The sequence below is a fragment of the Onthophagus taurus genome, chromosome 10, assembly GCF_036711975.1.
Source record: "Onthophagus taurus isolate NC chromosome 10, IU_Otau_3.0, whole genome shotgun sequence".
In the NCBI taxonomy this organism is placed as follows: domain Eukaryota; kingdom Metazoa; phylum Arthropoda; class Insecta; order Coleoptera; family Scarabaeidae; genus Onthophagus; species Onthophagus taurus.
Window position 1 is genome coordinate 12,449,832 of NC_091975.1, and position 17,720 is coordinate 12,467,551.

The 17,720-nt window shown below is 27.0% G+C and overlaps 2 protein-coding genes across 2 annotated transcripts; both read left to right on the forward strand.

Annotated features, from left to right (window-relative positions):
- Positions 1–8,080: 8,080 nt before the first annotated feature.
- LOC111417315 (cilia- and flagella-associated protein 20) lies at positions 8,081–8,942 on the forward strand. Its single transcript, XM_023049546.2, has 2 exons — positions 8,081–8,493; positions 8,553–8,942. The coding sequence occupies exons 1-2, from the start codon at positions 8,218–8,220 to the stop codon at positions 8,871–8,873; spliced, it is 597 nt and encodes a 198-aa protein (XP_022905314.1). The 5' UTR covers positions 8,081–8,217; the 3' UTR covers positions 8,874–8,942.
- Positions 8,943–12,055: 3,113 nt separating this feature from the next.
- LOC111422030 (uncharacterized) lies at positions 12,056–17,222 on the forward strand. The gene is made up of 4 exons (XM_071199152.1): positions 12,056–15,248; positions 15,696–15,818; positions 15,906–16,079; positions 16,135–17,222. Exons 2-4 carry the CDS (start codon positions 15,788–15,790, stop codon positions 17,025–17,027), a joined length of 1,098 nt encoding a protein of 365 aa, XP_071055253.1. The 5' UTR covers positions 12,056–15,248; positions 15,696–15,787; the 3' UTR covers positions 17,028–17,222.
- The last annotated feature ends 498 nt before the right edge of the window (positions 17,223–17,720 follow it).

Consider the following 17,720-nt stretch of genomic DNA (forward strand, 5'->3'; position numbering starts at 1 on the left):
TTTTATGTATTTATTAAATATTTGTAATAAAAAATAATTAAAATAAAATAAGTATATTGGGTTGCCTAATCGCTTTTTTTTATTGCTATGAATTATGAACCTTTAATTAAAATTAAATCGTTTTAAATCAAAATTAATTTATTATTAACTAAAATAAGCGTAAATAAAATCGGAAATGAAACGATTTTTATGTATTTCTTAAATATTTGTAATAAAAAATAATTAAAATAAACTAAGTATATTGGGTTGCCTAATCGATTTTTTTTTATTGTTATGAATCTTTAATTAAAATTAAACCGTTTTAACTCAAAATTAATTTATTATTAACAAAAATAAGCGTAAATAAAATCGGAAATGAAACGATTTTTATATATTTATTAAATATTTGTAATAAAAATTAATTAAAATAAGTATATTGAGTTGCCTAATCGCTTTTTTTTTATTGTTATGGACCGTTTTTATAAATTAAATCGTTTTAAATCAAAATTAATTTATTATTAACAAAAATAAATATCAAAATCGGAAATGAAACGATTTTTGTGTTTATTAAATATTTGAAATAAAAAATTAATTAAATTGGAATAAGTATATTAGGTTGCCTAATCGCTTTTTTTTTATTGTTATGGACCGTTTATTAAAATTAAACCGTTTTAAATCAAAATTAATTTATTATTAACAAAAATAAGCGTAAATAAAATCAGAAATGAAACGATTTTTATGTATTTATTAAATATTTGTAATAAAAATTAATTAAAATAAAATATGTATATTGGGTTGCCCAATCGCTTTTTTTTTTATTGTTATGAACCTTTAATTAAAATTAAATCGTTTTAAATCAAAATTAATTTATTATTAACAAAAATAAGTGTAATTAAAATCGGAAATGAAACCATTTTTATGTATTTATTAAATATTTGTAATAAAAATTAATTAAAATAAAATATGTATATTGGGTTGCCAAATCGCTTCTTTTTTTATTGTTATGAACCTTTAATTAAAATTAAATCGTTTTAAATCAAAATTAATTTATTATTAACAAAAATAAGCGTAATCGAAAGCCTAATCGCTTTTTTTTATTGTTATGGACTGTTTTTTAAAATTAAACCGTTTTAAATCAAAATTAATTTATTATTAAAAAAAATAAGCATAAATAAAACGATTTTTATGTATTTATTAAATATTTGTAACAAAAAATTAATTGAATCAAAATAAGTATACTCGGTTGCCTAATCGCTTTTTTTTTTATTGTTTTGGTCTGTTTTACGGACCCTTTTTTTAAATTAAACCGCTTTAAATCAAAATTAATTTATTATTAACAAAAATAAACATAAATAAAACGATTTTTATGTGTTTATTAAATATTTGTAATAAAATATTAATTAAATCGAAATGCGTATATTGGGTTGCCTAATCGCTTTTTTTTAGAAAACGTCAAATGATTTTTAATTGAAATTGAGGTTATGTTGTATTAAAAAAAACTTTACCTGTTTATTTTTAATAAAATTAACGAAGTGGTCAGATTTTTTTCTTGGGTTTCGGGCAAAAATCGTTCCTCATAAATCGCTCCTCCATTTTTAAAAAGAAACGAAGCCGAATAAACCAGGGTCACATGTACACCACATTGTACTTTATTTATTTATTTATATTATTATTATTTTTTTGTATTTTAAAGGTGGTCACAACACACCGATCTAAACTATCTCACTAAACTTTTTCGCCCTTATTTTTGTTCGTATTATTATTGTTGAGGTGGTTTTTTTTTTGTTGAGGGACGAAAAAATCAATAAAGTTGGTTCTCTTCGCCCACCCTTCGTCGTACTCATTCAGGAATATCCAGTTGTGGATTCTCTCTTTTTTGACACATAACGCCGCCGTTTGCCGATCACTAGACGCTTCAAATCGCGTGCAACTTCACGCCGCACTTCTTTTTTTTCTTTTCTTGCACCGTTTATCTATTGTATGTTTATTTTTTTTAACCGTTTTTTTGTTAATTTGTGTTGAATTTTCGTACTGCGAAAATGAAACGGGATAAAGGACGCGGAAAAATCGAGGTTGAAAAAAAAAATCGTAAAGGGAGAAGAACAAAAAGTGTGGAGTTGAGCGTACGGAAAAGTGGCAACGTGGTGCCAGGTGCGTGGAGGGGGCATCTTGACAATTTTCACGCCTGGATACCATTACAAAAAAATCGACGCTTTTTTTATTTAAAAAAAAAATTTTTTATAACAATTTAAAATTAATAACTAATTTAATTCAACAACTCTAATGTGGATGTTTCATTAACCATAACCTTGAAATACTTAAGAAATAAAAAGTATGTTGGGTTGCCTATACGCAATATTTTAAAATTAATTTTTATATATTTTTCACTTTTGAAATTGTTGCAAATTTTATTCTTAACAATATCGCTCTCTTACACTTTTGTTCTTAAATGCGTCAATATCGAGATATATACGAAAATTTGATGAATTTGTTGCTCTTTCAAGATATTAAAGGTAATCGTAGTATATTATAAGAAAACTTTTATAACAAAAATTGTTGCTAATTTCATTGTTAACAATATTGCTCTTTTACGCTTTTACTCTTAGATGCGTCAATATCGAGATATATACAAAAGATTGATGAATTTGTTGCTTGAACAAAAATTGTTGCTAGTTTCATTGATAACAATATTGCTCTGTTGCACTATTGCTCTTAGATGCGTCAATATCGAGATAGAAACGAAACTATGAAAATTTGATGAATTTGTTGCTCTTTCAAGATATTATAGGTAACATTTAGGAATCAGAGCTTGCTATAAAAAAACTTTTATAACAAAAATTGTTGCAAATTCTCTTGTTAACAATATTGCTCTGTTGCACTTTTGCTCTTAGATGCGTCAATATCGAGATAGATACGAAAATATGAAAATTTGATGAATTTGTTGCTTTTTCAAGATATTATAGGTAACATTTAGGAATCAGAGCTTGCTATAAAAAAACTTTTATAACAAAAATTGTTGCAAATTCTCTTGTTAACAATATTGCTCTGTTGCACTTTTGCTCTTAGATGCGTCAATATCGAGATAGATACGAAAATATGAAGATTTGATGAATTTGTTGCTCTTTCAAGATACTATAGGTAACATTTAGGAATCAGAGCTTGCTATAAAAAAACTTTTGTAACAAAAATTGTTGCAAATTCTCTTGTTAACAATATTGCTCTGTTGCACTTTTGCTCTTAGATGCGTCAATATCGAGATAGATACGAAAATATGAAAATTTGATGAATTTTGTTGTTTTACTATAAGCTAATGGTAACATTCGGGAATCGAAGCATGTTATAAAAAAACTTTTATAACAAAAATTGTTGCAAATTTTATTGTTAATAATATTGCTCTCTTGCAGTTTTGCTCTTTTATGCGTCAATATCGAGATATATACGAAAATTTGATGAATTTGTTACTTTTTCAAAATATTAAAGGTAACGTTTAGGAATCGGAGAATGCTATAAGTAAACATTTATAACAAAAATTGTTGCAAATTTTATTGTTAACAATATTGCTCTCTTGCACTTTTACTCTTAGATGCGTCAATATCGAGATAGATACGAAAATATAAAAATTTGATGAATTTGTTGCTCTTTCAAGATATTATAGGTAACACTTGGAAATCGGAGCATGCTATAAGAAAACTTTTATAACAAAAATTGTTGCAAATTTTATTCTTAACAATATTGGTTTCTTGCACTTTTGCTCTTAGATGCGTCAATATCGAGAAAAATACAAAAATATGAAAATTTGAAAAATTCGTTGTTTACTAGTAATTAATGGTAGCATTTGGGAATCGGAACATGTTACAAAAAAACTTTTAGAACAAAAGTTGTAGCAAATTTTATTCTTACCTATATTGCTCTCTTCTCGTCTTGCTCTCAGGTGCGTCAATATTGAGAAAAATACAAAAATATGAAAATTTAAGAAATTTATTTTTCAAGATATTAACGGTTGCACTCGGGAATCGGAGCTTGCTATAAAAAAATTTTATAACAAAAATTGTTGCAAATTTTATTGTTAACAAAATTCCTCTCTTGCACTTTTGTTGCTAGATACGTCAATATCGAGATATATACGAAAATATGAAAATTTTATGAATTTCCTTGTTTTACTATTAGCTAATGGTAACATTTGGAAATCAAAGCATGTTATCAAAAATTTTTGCAACAAAAGTTGTTGCAAATTTTGTTATTAACAATATTGCTCTCTTGTATATTTGCTCTCAGATGCGTCAATATTGAGAAAATTACAAAAATATGAAAATTTGATGTTTTTCGTTGTTTTACTACAAGTTAATGGGTAGCAGTCGGGAATCGGAGTATGATATAAAAATACCTTTATAACAAAAGTTGTTGCAAATTTTGTTGTTAACAATATTGCTCTCTTGCACTTTTGCTCTCAGATGCGTAAATATTGAGAAAAATACAAAAATATGAAAATTTGATGTTTTTCGTTGTTTTACTAGTAAATAATGGTAGCACTCCAAAATCGGAACATGATACACAAAAACTTTTAGAACAAAAATTGTTGCAAATTTTATCGTTAACAATATTGCTCGCTTGCACTTTTGCTCTTAGATGCGTCAATATTGAGAAAAATACAAAAATATGAAAATTTAAGAAATTTATATTTCAAGATATTAAAGGTAACACTCGGGAATCGGAGCTTGCTATAAAAAAACTTTTAGAAGTTGTTAACAGTATTGCTCTCTTGTATTTTTGCTCTTAGATGCGTCAATATCGAGATAGATACGAAAATATCAAAATTTGGTGAATTTGTTGCTGTTTCAAGTTATTATAGGTAACACCTTGGAATCGGAGCATGCTATAAAAAAACTTTTAGAACAAAAATTGTTGCAAATTTTGTTGTTAATAATATTGCTCTCTTGCACGTTTGCTCTTAGATGCATCAATATTGAAGAAAATATGATAATTTAAGAAATTTATTTTTCAAGATATTAAAGGTAGCACTCGGGAATCGGAGTTTACTATAAAAAAACATTTATAACAAAAATTGTTGCAAATCTCATTGTTAACAATATTGCTCTGTTGTATATTTGCTCTCAGATTCGTCAATGTCGAGATAGATACGAAAATACGAAAATTTGATGTTTTTCGTTGTTTTACTAGTAGATAATTATAGCACTCGAAAATTGGAGAATGATACAAAAAAGCTTTTAGAACAAAAGTTGTTGCAAATTTTATTATTAACAATATTGCTCTCTGATATTTTTGCTCTCAGATGCGTCAATATTGAGAAAAATACAAAAATATGAAAATTTGATGAATTTGTTACTCTTTCAAGTGATTAAAGGTAACAATTGAGAATCGGAGCTTGCTATAAGAAAACTTTTGTAACAAAAATTATTGCAAATTTTATTGTTAACAATATTGCTCTCTTGCATTTTTGCTCTTAGATGCGTCAATATCGAGATAGATACGAAAATATGAAAATATTATGAATTTGTTACTCTTTCAAGTGATTAAAGGTAACAATTGGGAATCGGAGCTTGCTATAAGAAAACTTTTATAACAAAAATTATTGCAAATTTTATTGTTAACAATATTGCTCTCTTGCATTTTTGCTCTTAGATGCGTCAATATCGAGATAGATACGAAAATATGAAAATATTATGAATTTGTTACTCTTTCAAGTGATTAAAGGTAACAATTGGGAATCGGAGCTTGCTATAAGAAAACTTTTATAATAAAAATTGTTGCAAATTTTATGGTTAACAATATTGCTCTCTTTCATTTTTGCTCTCAGATGCGTCAATATTGAGAAAAATATTAAAATTTGAAAATTGGATGAATTGATTGCATTTATTGCATGATGGTACTATTTGTGAAACAGAGCATTTTACATAAAAACTTTCGAAACAATGGTTATAGAAAATTTTATTCTTAACAATATTGCTCTGTTGTATATTTGGTCTCAGATGCGTCAATATTGAAAAAAATATGAAAATTTAAAAATGTTATGAATTTTGTGTTTTACTATCAGCTAATGGTAATATTTGGGAATCGGAGCATGTTATCAAAAAACTTTTAGAACAAAAGTTGTAGCAAATTTTATTCTTAACAATATTGCTCTCTTGCACTTTTGCTTTTATATGCATCAATATTGAGAAAAATACGAAAATTAAAAAATTTGATGAATTTTCTTGTTTTACTATTAGCTAATGGTAACATTTGGGAATCGGAGCATGTTATCAAAAAACTTTTAGAACAAAAGTTGTAACAAATTTTGTTCTTAACAATATTGCTCTTCTGTATATTTGCTTTCCAATTCGTCAATATTGAGAAAAATACGAAAATTTTGAAATTTGATGAATTTCTTTATTTTACTATTAGCTAATGGTAACATTTGGGAATCGGAGCATGTTATCAAAAAACTTTTAGAACAAAAGTTGTAGCTAATCTTATTCTTAACAATATTGCTCTCTTATATTTTTACTCTTAGATGCGTCAATATTAAGAAAATTAGGAAAATTTAAAAATTTGATGAATTTTCTTCGTTTATTATTATCTAATGGTAATATTTGGGAATCGCAGCATGTTATCAAACAACTTTTATAATAAAAGTTGTAGCAAATTTTGTTATTAACAATATTGCTCTCTTGTATTTTTGCTCTCAGATGCGTCAATATTGAGAAAAATACGAAAATTTAGAAATTTGATGATATTCCTTGTTTTACTATTAGCTAATGGTAACATTCGGGAATTGAAGCATGTTATCAAAAAACTTTTATAACAAAAATTGTTGCTTATGTTATTCTTAACAATATTGCTCTCTTGCACTTTTGCTCTTGGATGCGTCAATATTGAGAGAAATTCAAAAATATGAAAATTTAAGAAATTTATTTTTCAAGATATTAACCTTTAGCTGGCCGGGATTTTAGGTAACATATTGTCTGAAGAAAATCGATACAAAATGTACTTCATATAATATATTTATCATACACAAAGTACTGATAACATAGACCACTACTTAAGTGGTGGTCCCGGTCCTCTAAAGGTTAAAGGTAACACTCGGGAGTCGGAGCTTGCTATAAAAAAACTTTTATAATAAAAATTGTTGCAAATTTTATTGTTAACAATATTGCTCTCTTGTACTTTTGCTGTTAGATGCGTCAATATCGATATAGATACGAAAATATGAAAATTTGATGAATTTGTTGCTCTTTCAAGACATTGAAGGTAACACTTAAAAATCGGAGCTTGCTATAAGAGCTATAAGAGAAAAATTATTAGAAATTTTATTGTTAACAATATTGCTCTCTTGCACTTTTGCTCTCAGATACGTCAATATCGAGATAGATACTAAAATATGAGAATAAAAAATATGAATATGAAAATATGATAATTTTATGAATTTGTTGCTCTTTAGATAAAAAAGAAAATAGGAAAATTTATGTCTTTTTAGATCATTATAAACAATTTATATACACAATAATTTTCCACAATCACTTTTAATTTTTGATTTTTAATATTTTAATATATTTTTAATAAATTATTAATATATTCATTAATTGGTTAATTTGGTTATGGATTATGTTATATTGGTTTAGTACGAACGATTTTTGTTTAAAAACATTTTCCCCAATTGCCCAATTATTTAATTAGTTATGATTAATTATTTATAATTAATTAATTTTTTAACCGCAAAGTTAGGCAACCAACTTAACTTCAGAATATAATTTCATAAAATTGATTTTAATTAATCTTAATTTAGTTATTGGTTTATTACGAACGATTTTAGTCCAAAAACATTTTCCTCAATTTTATTTAGTTTTTTTCCCCAATCGCGTTTATTTAATTAGTTATGATTAATTAATTTTTTAACCGCAAAGTTAGGCAACCAACATAACTCAATCTACAATTTCATAAAATTCATTTTAATTAATCTTAATTTGGTTATTAATTATCTTATATTAATTTATTATAAGCGATTTTTGTTTAAAAACGTTTTTTTCAATTAAATTTAATTTCTTTATAATTATTATTAATTAATTTTTAACCGGAAAGATAGGCAACCAACATACCGCGCCAAAACAAACAACATAACCTCAACTTAGAATTTCATCCAAACAAATGTCAATAAAATTCGAGCCAAAACTCGATTATAAATGGATTTCGCCCTTTTAAATTGGTCGTATACTTAAAACCGTTAACACTCGACGAGAGAAAATGTTCAAGAATACCTTTCAAAGTGGTTTCCTTTCGATTTTGTACAGCATAGGGAGTAAGCCGTTGCAAATTTGGGACAAAAAGGTCAAAAATGGTCACATCAAGCGGATCACCGACGAAGATATCCAATCTTTAGTGCTTGAAGTGATTGGGTGCAATGTTAGCACCACTTATATCACTTGCCCAGCTGATCCAAGAAAAACCCTTGGCATCAAATTACCATATTTAGTGATGATTGTAAAAAATCTAAAAAAATATTTCACATTTGAAGTACAGGTAAGAGATTTAACCTCAATTTTGATCTAAATTAATATTAATTCGTATTTTCTTTTAAGATTTTGGATGATAAAAATGTAAGGAGGAGATTTCGCGCGAGTAATTATCAATCCACTACAAGAGTGAAGCCTTTTATTTGCACCATGCCAATGAGATTGGACGAAGGATGGAATCAAGTGCAATTTAATGTGGCTGATTTCACCAGGAGAGCCTATGGGACTAATTACATCGAGACGTTGCGCGTGCAAGTGCACGCCAATTGTAGAATTAGAAGAGTTTACTTTTCAGACAGGTTGTATGCTGAAGATGAGTTACCGGCTGAGTTTAAATTATTCCTACCTATACAGACCAAGTCTAAGACGCCCATTGCAGCCTCTTAGGCGCAATTTTCTTTAAATAAATCACTTTTCTCTCTTTGGTTTTATTAAATAAATTTATGAATTGGAGAATATTTTATTTGTAGGCAACCTGATAATCTGAGCATGTTACGAAAAAAATTTTAAGACGAAAGTTGTTGCTTATCTTGTTCTTAACAATATTGCTCTCTTGTATTTTTGCTCTCAGATGCGTCAATATTGAGAAAAATGCGAAAATTTAAAAATTTGATAAATTTTTTGTTTTACTATTAATTAATGGTAATATTTTGGTATTGAAGCATGTTATCAAAAAATTTTTAGAACAAAAGTTGTTGCTGATCTTATTCTTAACAATATTGCTCTCTTGTATTTTTACTCTCAGATGCGTCAATATTGAGAAAAATACGAAAATTTAAAAATTTGATGAATTCTTTGTTTTATTATTAGCTAATGGTAACATTTGGAAATCGGAGCATGTTATCAAAAAATTTTTAGTACAAAAGTTGTTGCAAATTTTGTTCTTAACAATATTGCTCTCTTGTATTTTTGCTCTCAGATGCGTCAATATTGAGAAAAATACGAAAATTTGATGAATTTTATTGTTTTAAGTCGGTAATGATAATATTTTTGAATGGAAGCATGTCATAAAAAAACTTTTAGAACAAAAGTTGTAGCAAATTTTATTCTTAACAATATTGCTCTCTTGTATTTTTGCTCTCAGATGCGTCAATATTGAGAAAAATACGAAAATTTAAAAAATTGATGAATTTTTGTTTTACTATTAATTAATGGTAATATTCGGGAATTGAAGCATGTTATCAAAAAATTTTTAGAACAAAAGTTGTTGCAAATTCTGTTATTAACAATATTGCTCTCTTGTATTTTTGCTCTCAGATGCATCAATATTGACAAAAATACGAAAATTTAAAAAATTGATGTATTTTCTTGTTTTACTATTAGCTAATGGTAGCATTTGGAAATGGGAGCATGTTATCGAAAATTTTTTAGAACAAAAGTTGTTGCTTATCTTATTCTTAACAATATTGCTTTCTTGTATTTTTGCTCTCAGATGCATCAACATTGAGAAAAATACGAAAATTTATGAATTTTCTTGTTTTACTATTAGCTAATGGTAACATTCGCGAATTGAAGCATGTTATCAAAAAACTTTTAGAACAAAAGTTGTTGCTTATCTTATTCTTAACAATATTGCTCTCTTGTATTTTTGCTCTCAGATGCGTCAATATTGAGAAAAAATCAATAATTTAAAAATTTGATGAATTTTTTGTTTTACTTCTAGTTAATGGTAATATTCGGGAATTGCAGCATGTTATCAAAAAACTTTTAGAACAAAAGTTGTTGCTTATCTTATTCTTAACAATATTGCTCTTTTGTATTGTTGCTCTCAGATGCATCAATATTAAGAAAAATACAAAAATTTAAAAATTTTATAAATTTCCTTGTTTTATTAGCTAATGGTGACATTCGGGAATTGAAGTATGTTATCAAAAAATTTTTAAAACAAAAGTTGTAGCAAATTTTGTTATTAACAATATTGCTCTCTTGTATATTTGCTCTCAGATGCGTCAATATTGAGAAAAATACGCTGAAGTATGATTTTTTTAAGTTTTGATATTATTTGTCATTTTTTTTTCAAGAATTTTTTTCTCCAAAATTATGTCATCAATCACTATATTATTTTGATTACATCTTAAACTAGACTCTTTCAGCTTCAATTTGGGATATATTAATTTTGTTATTAACAATATTGCTCTCTTGTATATTTGCTCTCAGATGCGTCAATATCGAGAAAAATACGAAAATTTAAATAATTGATGAATTTTATTTTTTTAAGTAGGTAATGGTAACAATTCGAAATCGGAGCATATTACAAAAAAACTTTTACAACAAAAGTTGTAGCAAATTTTGTTCTTAGCAATATTGCTCTCTTGCACTTTTGCTCTCAGATGAATAGATATCGAGAAAAATAGAAAAATATGAAAATTTGATGAATTTGATTGTTTTAAGTAGGTAATGGTAACATTTTTGAATCGGAGCATGTTACAAAAAAACTTTTAGAACAAAAGATGTAGCAAATTTTATTCTTAACAATATTGCTCTCTTGCACTTTTGCTCTCAGATGAATAGATATCGAGAAAAATACGAAAATTAGAAAATTTGATGAATTTTATTGTTTTAAGTAGGTAATGGTAAAATTTTTGAATCGGAGCATGTTATAAAAAAACTTTTAGAACAAAAGTTGTCGCAAATTTTATTCTTAACAATATTGCTCTTTTGTATATTTGCTCTCAGATGCGTCAATATTGAGGAAAATGCGAAAATATGAAAATTTTAAGAATTCGTTAATGGGTAGCAATGGGGAATCGGAGCATGTTACAAAAAAACTTTTGGAATAAAAGTTGTAGCTAATCTTATTCTTAACAATATTGCTCTCTTGTATATTTGCTATCAGATGCGTCAATATTGAGAAAAATACGAAAATTCGATGAATTTCCTTGTTTTACTATTAGCTAAAGCGCCCTTCACACGATCAACATACAGGGTGGTTCAGTTTTTAATCGGGAAACTTTACTAGGATGTAGTACTTGCCAAAATAATACAAGTTTTATATATAAACATAGGGTCGCAACGCTTTTGTTTTCGAGCTATGAGCGATCAAAGTTGAGCCAAAAATTTACATTGACAAAATATTGTCAATATGGCCAATAAATATTGACAAACTGTCTGAGACTCAATATTTATTGACAATCTTTTAATAAAAAAGTTTTAGGATATATTCATCTATCTATGTATAATTTTTCTAATGTATTTATCATATTCATAAAAAAAATCTAGGCATAAATTGAACGGGGTGGTTACGTTTAGTAGTTTAGAAGGGTAGGTTGAAAGTACAAATAGGGCCAAAACGTGCCCTATTATGAGTTAAACATATTTCCCAAATTTCATTTTCCTAGATACTCAGATGAGTCAATATTGGGAAAAATACGAAAATTTAAAAATTTGATGAATTTTCTTGTTTTACTATCAGCTAATGGTAACATTTGGAAATCGGAGCATGTTATCAAAAAACTTTTATAACAAAAGTTGTAGCAAATTTTGTTCTTAACAATATTGCTCTCTTGTATATTTGCTCTCAGGAGCGTCAATATATAATATAAATATAATATAATATTTTGTCTTTGTATCTAGTTTACAGAGAGAAATTAATAGTAAACACTATGTATACAAGCTAAACAAAAACAAAAACTCCCGTAACACGCCATATAACTAATTTCTATTATGATCAGTACCAAGCAGCTGGCGCATGGGGTAACAGCAAAAACTGAAAAATCAGTTTGCACGCGGCTTTCGAAAAAAAAAATAATCAAAATTCAAACATAAACATTATTCTTACTGTGAACAAAGATAACAAATTATACAACACTCAATTCAACATTGAAAGAACTAAACCATAATTGAAAAAATTCCATCTATCACGCCATAAAGTGATTTAAGTGATTTCACCCATCTTTTTGAAAAGTATTTCCACCTAGATTTCACCAACGTAAGGTTCTGTGCTGTTAGGTATTCCCTAAACTTATTATATATTTTAATGGAATGGTAAAAGTAATGTCTTTGACCTACAGTCTTATTATATAACAGCACGATTCTGGGGTGCAATCCGAGTAGAATATTGAGAAAAATACGAAATTTTTTTGTTTTACTATCAATTAATGGTAACATTTGGGAATTGAAGCATGTTATCAAAAAACTTTTAGAACAAAAGTTGTTGCAAATTTTGTTATTAACAATATTGCTCTCTTGTATTTTTGCTCTCAGATGCGTCAATGTTGAGAAAAATACGAAAATTTAAAAATTTGATGAATATTTTGTTTTACTATTAGCTAATGGTAATATTTGGGAATTGAAGCATGTTACCAAAAAACTTTTAGAACAAAAGTTGTTGCTTATGTTATTCTTAACAATATTGCTCTCTTGTATTTTTGCTCTCAGATGCGCCAATATTGAGAAAAATACGAAAATTTAAAAATTTGGTGAATTTTTTGTTTTATTATTAGCTAATGGTAATATTTGGAAATCGGAGCATGTTATCAAAAAATTTTTAGTGCAAAGGTTGTTGCAAATTCTGTTCTTAACAATATTGCTCTCTTGTATTTTTGCTCTCAGATGCGTCAATATTGAGAAAAATACGAAAATTTAAAAATTTGATGAATATTTTGTTTTACTATTAGCTAATGGTAATATTTGGGAATTGAAGCATGTTACCAAAAAACTTTTAGAACAAAAGTTGTTGCTTATCTTATTCTTAACAATATTGCTCTCTTGTATATTTACTCTCAGATGCGTCAATATTGAGAAAAATACGAAAATTAAAAAATTTGATGAATTTTCTTGTTTTACTACTAGTTAATGGTAATATTCGGGAATTGAAGTATGTTAACAAAAAGCTTTTAGAACAAAAGTTGTTGCAAATTTTGTTATTAATTTGATATATTTGCTCTCAAATGCGGCAATATTGAGAAAAATTCAAAAATTTGAAAATTTGATGAATTTCCTTGTTTTACTATTAGTTAATGGTAACATTCGGGAATTAAAGCATGTTATCAAAAAACTTTTAGAACAAAAGTTGTTGCTTATCTTATTCTTAACAATATTGCTCTCTTGTATTTTTGCTCTCAGATGCGTCAATATTGAGAAAAACATGAAAATTTAAAAAATTGACGAATTTTCTTGTTTTACTATTAGCTAATGGTAACATTTGGAAATCGGAGCATGTTATCAAAAAATTTTTAGAACATAAGTTGTAGCAAATTTTACTCTTAACAATATTGCTCCTTGTATTTTTGCTCTCAGATGCGTCAATATTGAGAAAAATACGAAAATTTGATGAATTTTATTGTTTTAAGTAGGTAATGATAATATTTTTGATTGGAAGCATGTCATAAAAAAACTTTTAGAACAAAAGTTGTAGCAAATTTTATTCTTAACAATATTGCTCTCTTGTATTTTTGCTCTCAGATGCGTCAATGTTGAGAAAAATACGAAAATTTAAAAATTTGATGAATATTTTGTTTTACTATTAGCTAATGGTAATATTTGGGAATTGAAGCATGTTACCAAAAAACTTTTAGAACAAAAGTTGTTGCTTATGTTATTCTTAACAATATTGCTCTCTTGTATTTTTGCTCTCAGATGCGCCAATATTGAGAAAAATACGAAAATTTAAAAATTTGGTGAATTTTTTGTTTTATTATTAGCTAATGGTAATATTTGGAAATCGGAGCATGTTATCAAAAAATTTTTAGTGCAAAAGTTGTTGCAAATTCTGTTCTTAACAATATTGCTCTCTTGTATTTTTGCTCTCAGATGCGTCAATATTGAGAAAAATACGAAAATTTAAAAATTTGATGAATATTTTGTTTTACTATTAGCTAATGGTAATATTTGGGAATTGAAGCATGTTACCAAAAAACTTTTAGAACAAAAGTTGTTGCTTATCTTATTCTTAACAATATTGCTCTCTTGTATATTTGCTCTCAGATGCGTCAATATTGAGAAAAATACGAAAATTTAAAAATTTGATGAATTTTCTTGTTTTACTACTAGTTAATGGTAATATTCGGGAATTGAAGTATGTGAACAAAAAGCTTTTAGAACAAAAGTTGTTGCAAATTTTGTTATTAATTTGATGTATTTGCTCTCAAATGCGGCAATATTGAGCAAAATTCAAAAATTTGAAAATTTGATGAATTTCCTTGTTTTACTATTAGTTAGTGGTAACATTCGGGAATTAAAGCATGTTATCAAAAAACTTTTAGAACAAAAGTTGTTGCTTATCTTATTCTTAACAATATTGCTCTCTTGTATTTTTGCTCTCAGATGCGTCAATATCGAGAAAAATACGAAAATTTAAAAAATTGACGAATTTTCTTGTTTTACTATTAGCTAATGGTAACATTTGGAAACCGGAGCATGATATCAAAAAATTTTTAGAACAAAAGTTGTAGCAAATTTTATTCTTAACAATATTGCTCTCTTGTCTTTTTGCTCTCAGATGCGTCAATATTGAGAAAAACACGAAAATTTAAAAAATTGACGAATTTTCTTGTTTTACTATTAATTAATGGTAACATTCGGGAATTGAAGCATGTTATCAAAAAACTTTTAGAACAAAAGTTGTTGCAAATTTTATTTACCAATATTGCTCTCTTGTATTTTTGCTCTCAGATGCGTCAATATTGAGAAAAATAAGAAAATATGACACTTTTCCTCTCAGACTTAGAAATATCAAGAAATATACGAAAATATAAAAATTTGACAAATTGGTTGTTTTTTCAAGTTGTTGGATAAATTTTTTATTATCACTGGAGAATTTGAGTAAGTTTGATGTCTTTCTTTTACATTTAGAGTGTTCTTTATACCTTCTCCCTATCCTTCGTGTTCTACTAATTTTTTTCCACTTCTTTCGTGTCTTTAATTTTTGCTTTTAATGTTTCAAGTCTTACTTTTCAATCATTCTAATTATTAGTATTATTTAAATTAAACATTAAAAACAAGCCTAAGATTACAAATTAAATCTTAAAATAAATTTAAATTATTTTTGACATTTCACGACAGATATCTGTAATGAGTAAAATTGGTTGCCTAATTTTAAGGTTATAAAATAATTAAAAAAAAAAATAAATTATTTTAGTTATAATTATTAGTTTTTTGTTTATTTTTTATAATAATAACGATTTTTTTAATTAAATTAACCAAATTTTTTATTATTAACAAACAAACGCGTTAATTTCCTTTTTTGCGGTTAAACTTCACTTCGTTTAGGTTATGTTTCGACACATAGGAGGGATGTGCGATAATTCTTATCAAAAGGAGAAAAATCTCAACTCTTATCTCAAAACCGAGTTTAAATCAACATGGAGAAGCCAAATATTTTAATTTTAGGAGGTAAGTTTTCGAATTAATCCCAAAAATTAATCAAAATCGGACATAACCTCACTTTGTAAAAAAAAAAATTAATTTTTTGTGTTTTAGGATGTGGATTCATCGGGAGGAATCTCGTGGAGTATCTCGTTGAGGAGGATTTAGCCCGATTTATCCGAGTCGTGGATAAATGCCCCCCTCAACTTGCTTGGTTCAATAAAAATCACCAAAAATGCTTCAAAAACGAAATTGTTGAGTTTAAAAGTGCTAATTTGATTAATCCGGGTGAGTTAATGAATTTATTTGGTTAAAATTTGTATTAATTGGTTTGTGTGATTAGAATCTTGCTCAAATGCTTTCTCCACGGACGATTTTTCTTGGGATTTTGTTATTAATTGTGCTGGAGAGACCAAATATGGCCAAACTGACCCTGTGTATTGTGAGGGGATCCTCAATTTGAGTCTAAATTGTGCTAGGGAGAGTGCAAAACACCTTGTGAGGAGATATGTTGAGATATCCTCAGGGCAAATGTATTCAAATGAAAAAATTGGGCACAAAGAAGATTGTAATAATGAGCCTTTTGGGTCAATTGCTAAATGGAAGTTGGAGGTTGAAAAAGAATTGGGGAACATCCCCAATTTGAAATTTACCATCTTAAGACCTGCTTTAGTGTATGGTTGTGGAGATAAATCTGGTTTAACAACTCGAATTGTTGCTGCAGCTCTTTATAAAGAGTTAGGAAAAGTTATGAAATTATTATGGAATTCTAATTTAGCATTAAACACAATTCATGTAAAAGATTTATGCAAAGCAATCCTTTTTGTTTGTAACAAAGAAGAAAAAGTTGTGGGGGAAATCTTTAATGTGGTTGATGAAGCTTCATCAACTCAAGGAACTTTGGCTAACATCCTTTCAGAAATATTTAACATAAAAATCGATTATTATGGTACCTTATTATCAGCAGTTGTTGATTTAAATTCAGTAGCTGATGAAGCCAATGATAAACATTTAGCCCTTTGGGCTGAAGTTTGCAAACGCGAGGGGACCCAAAATACGCCTTTAACGCCTTATATGAACCCAGAATTATTATCTGATAAGCATTTACACTTAGATGGGGGGAAATTAAAAGGTTTAGGGTTTAATTGTGATGTTCCAAAACCTTCCCTTGATAATATTAAGGTTGTTATTGAGGATTTTATTGTGATGGGGATTTTTCCTAAAGCTCTACTTTAATTTTTTTTGATTAATTATGTTTTGGGGGAATTTAAGTTTAAGGGATAAAGTCAATTATGTGCTCAATTTGTATTGTAATGCTTTTTTTTGAATTTTTTGTACTTAATGTGGCGTAATTAACGAGTTGAGGTGCTTTTTTTATACTATTATAATGATATTATTGAAATAAAATTGAATATATAGTTTTTATATATATGTAGGAACTGTAATTATCACCTTTTATTCCTTGAAAATTCTCCCTAAAAAGATGCTTTATTGAAATTAAGGAATGAGATAATTAATTTTCAATTGTAAACAAATTTTGTTAACAACTCTTTTTTATTAAATCAATAATAAGGATATTACCTCAAAAATATTAATATTTATACTATTCAGAGGGAAATTAAAATTTCAAGTTAGCAAAAAATTTTATTAACAAACTCTGTTCCAGGAGTAATTCTAAACAAATTTTGTAAACAACATTTTTTGATTAAATTAAAAATAAGGATATGACCTCAAAAATATTAATTTTTATACTATTCAGAGGGAAATTAAAATTTCAAGTTAGCAAAAAATTTTATTAACAAACTCTGTTCCTGGAGTAATTCTAAACAGATTTTGTTAACAACTTTTTTTTATTAAATCAATAATAAGGATATTACCTCAAAAATATTAATTTTTATACTATTCAGAGGGAAATTAAAATTGCAAGTT

What these genes read in the sequence shown, in the direction of transcription:
- LOC111417315 (XM_023049546.2), top strand. Translation starts at nt 8,218, where the DNA reads ATGTTCAAGAATACCTTTCAAAGTGGTTTCCTTTCGATTTTGTACAGC. An exon ending in ATTTCACATTTGAAGTACAG is followed by an intron (nt 8,494 to 8,552) that starts GTAAGAGATTTA and finishes TTTTCTTTTAAG; the next exon opens with ATTTTGGATGATAAAAATGT.
- LOC111422030 (XM_071199152.1), top strand. Translation starts at nt 15,788, where the DNA reads ATGGAGAAGCCAAATATTTTAATTTTAGGAG. An exon ending in AAATATTTTAATTTTAGGAG is followed by an intron (nt 15,819 to 15,905) that starts GTAAGTTTTCGA and finishes TTTGTGTTTTAG; the next exon opens with GATGTGGATTCATCGGGAGG. An exon ending in TGCTAATTTGATTAATCCGG is followed by an intron (nt 16,080 to 16,134) that starts GTGAGTTAATGA and finishes TTGTGTGATTAG; the next exon opens with AATCTTGCTCAAATGCTTTC.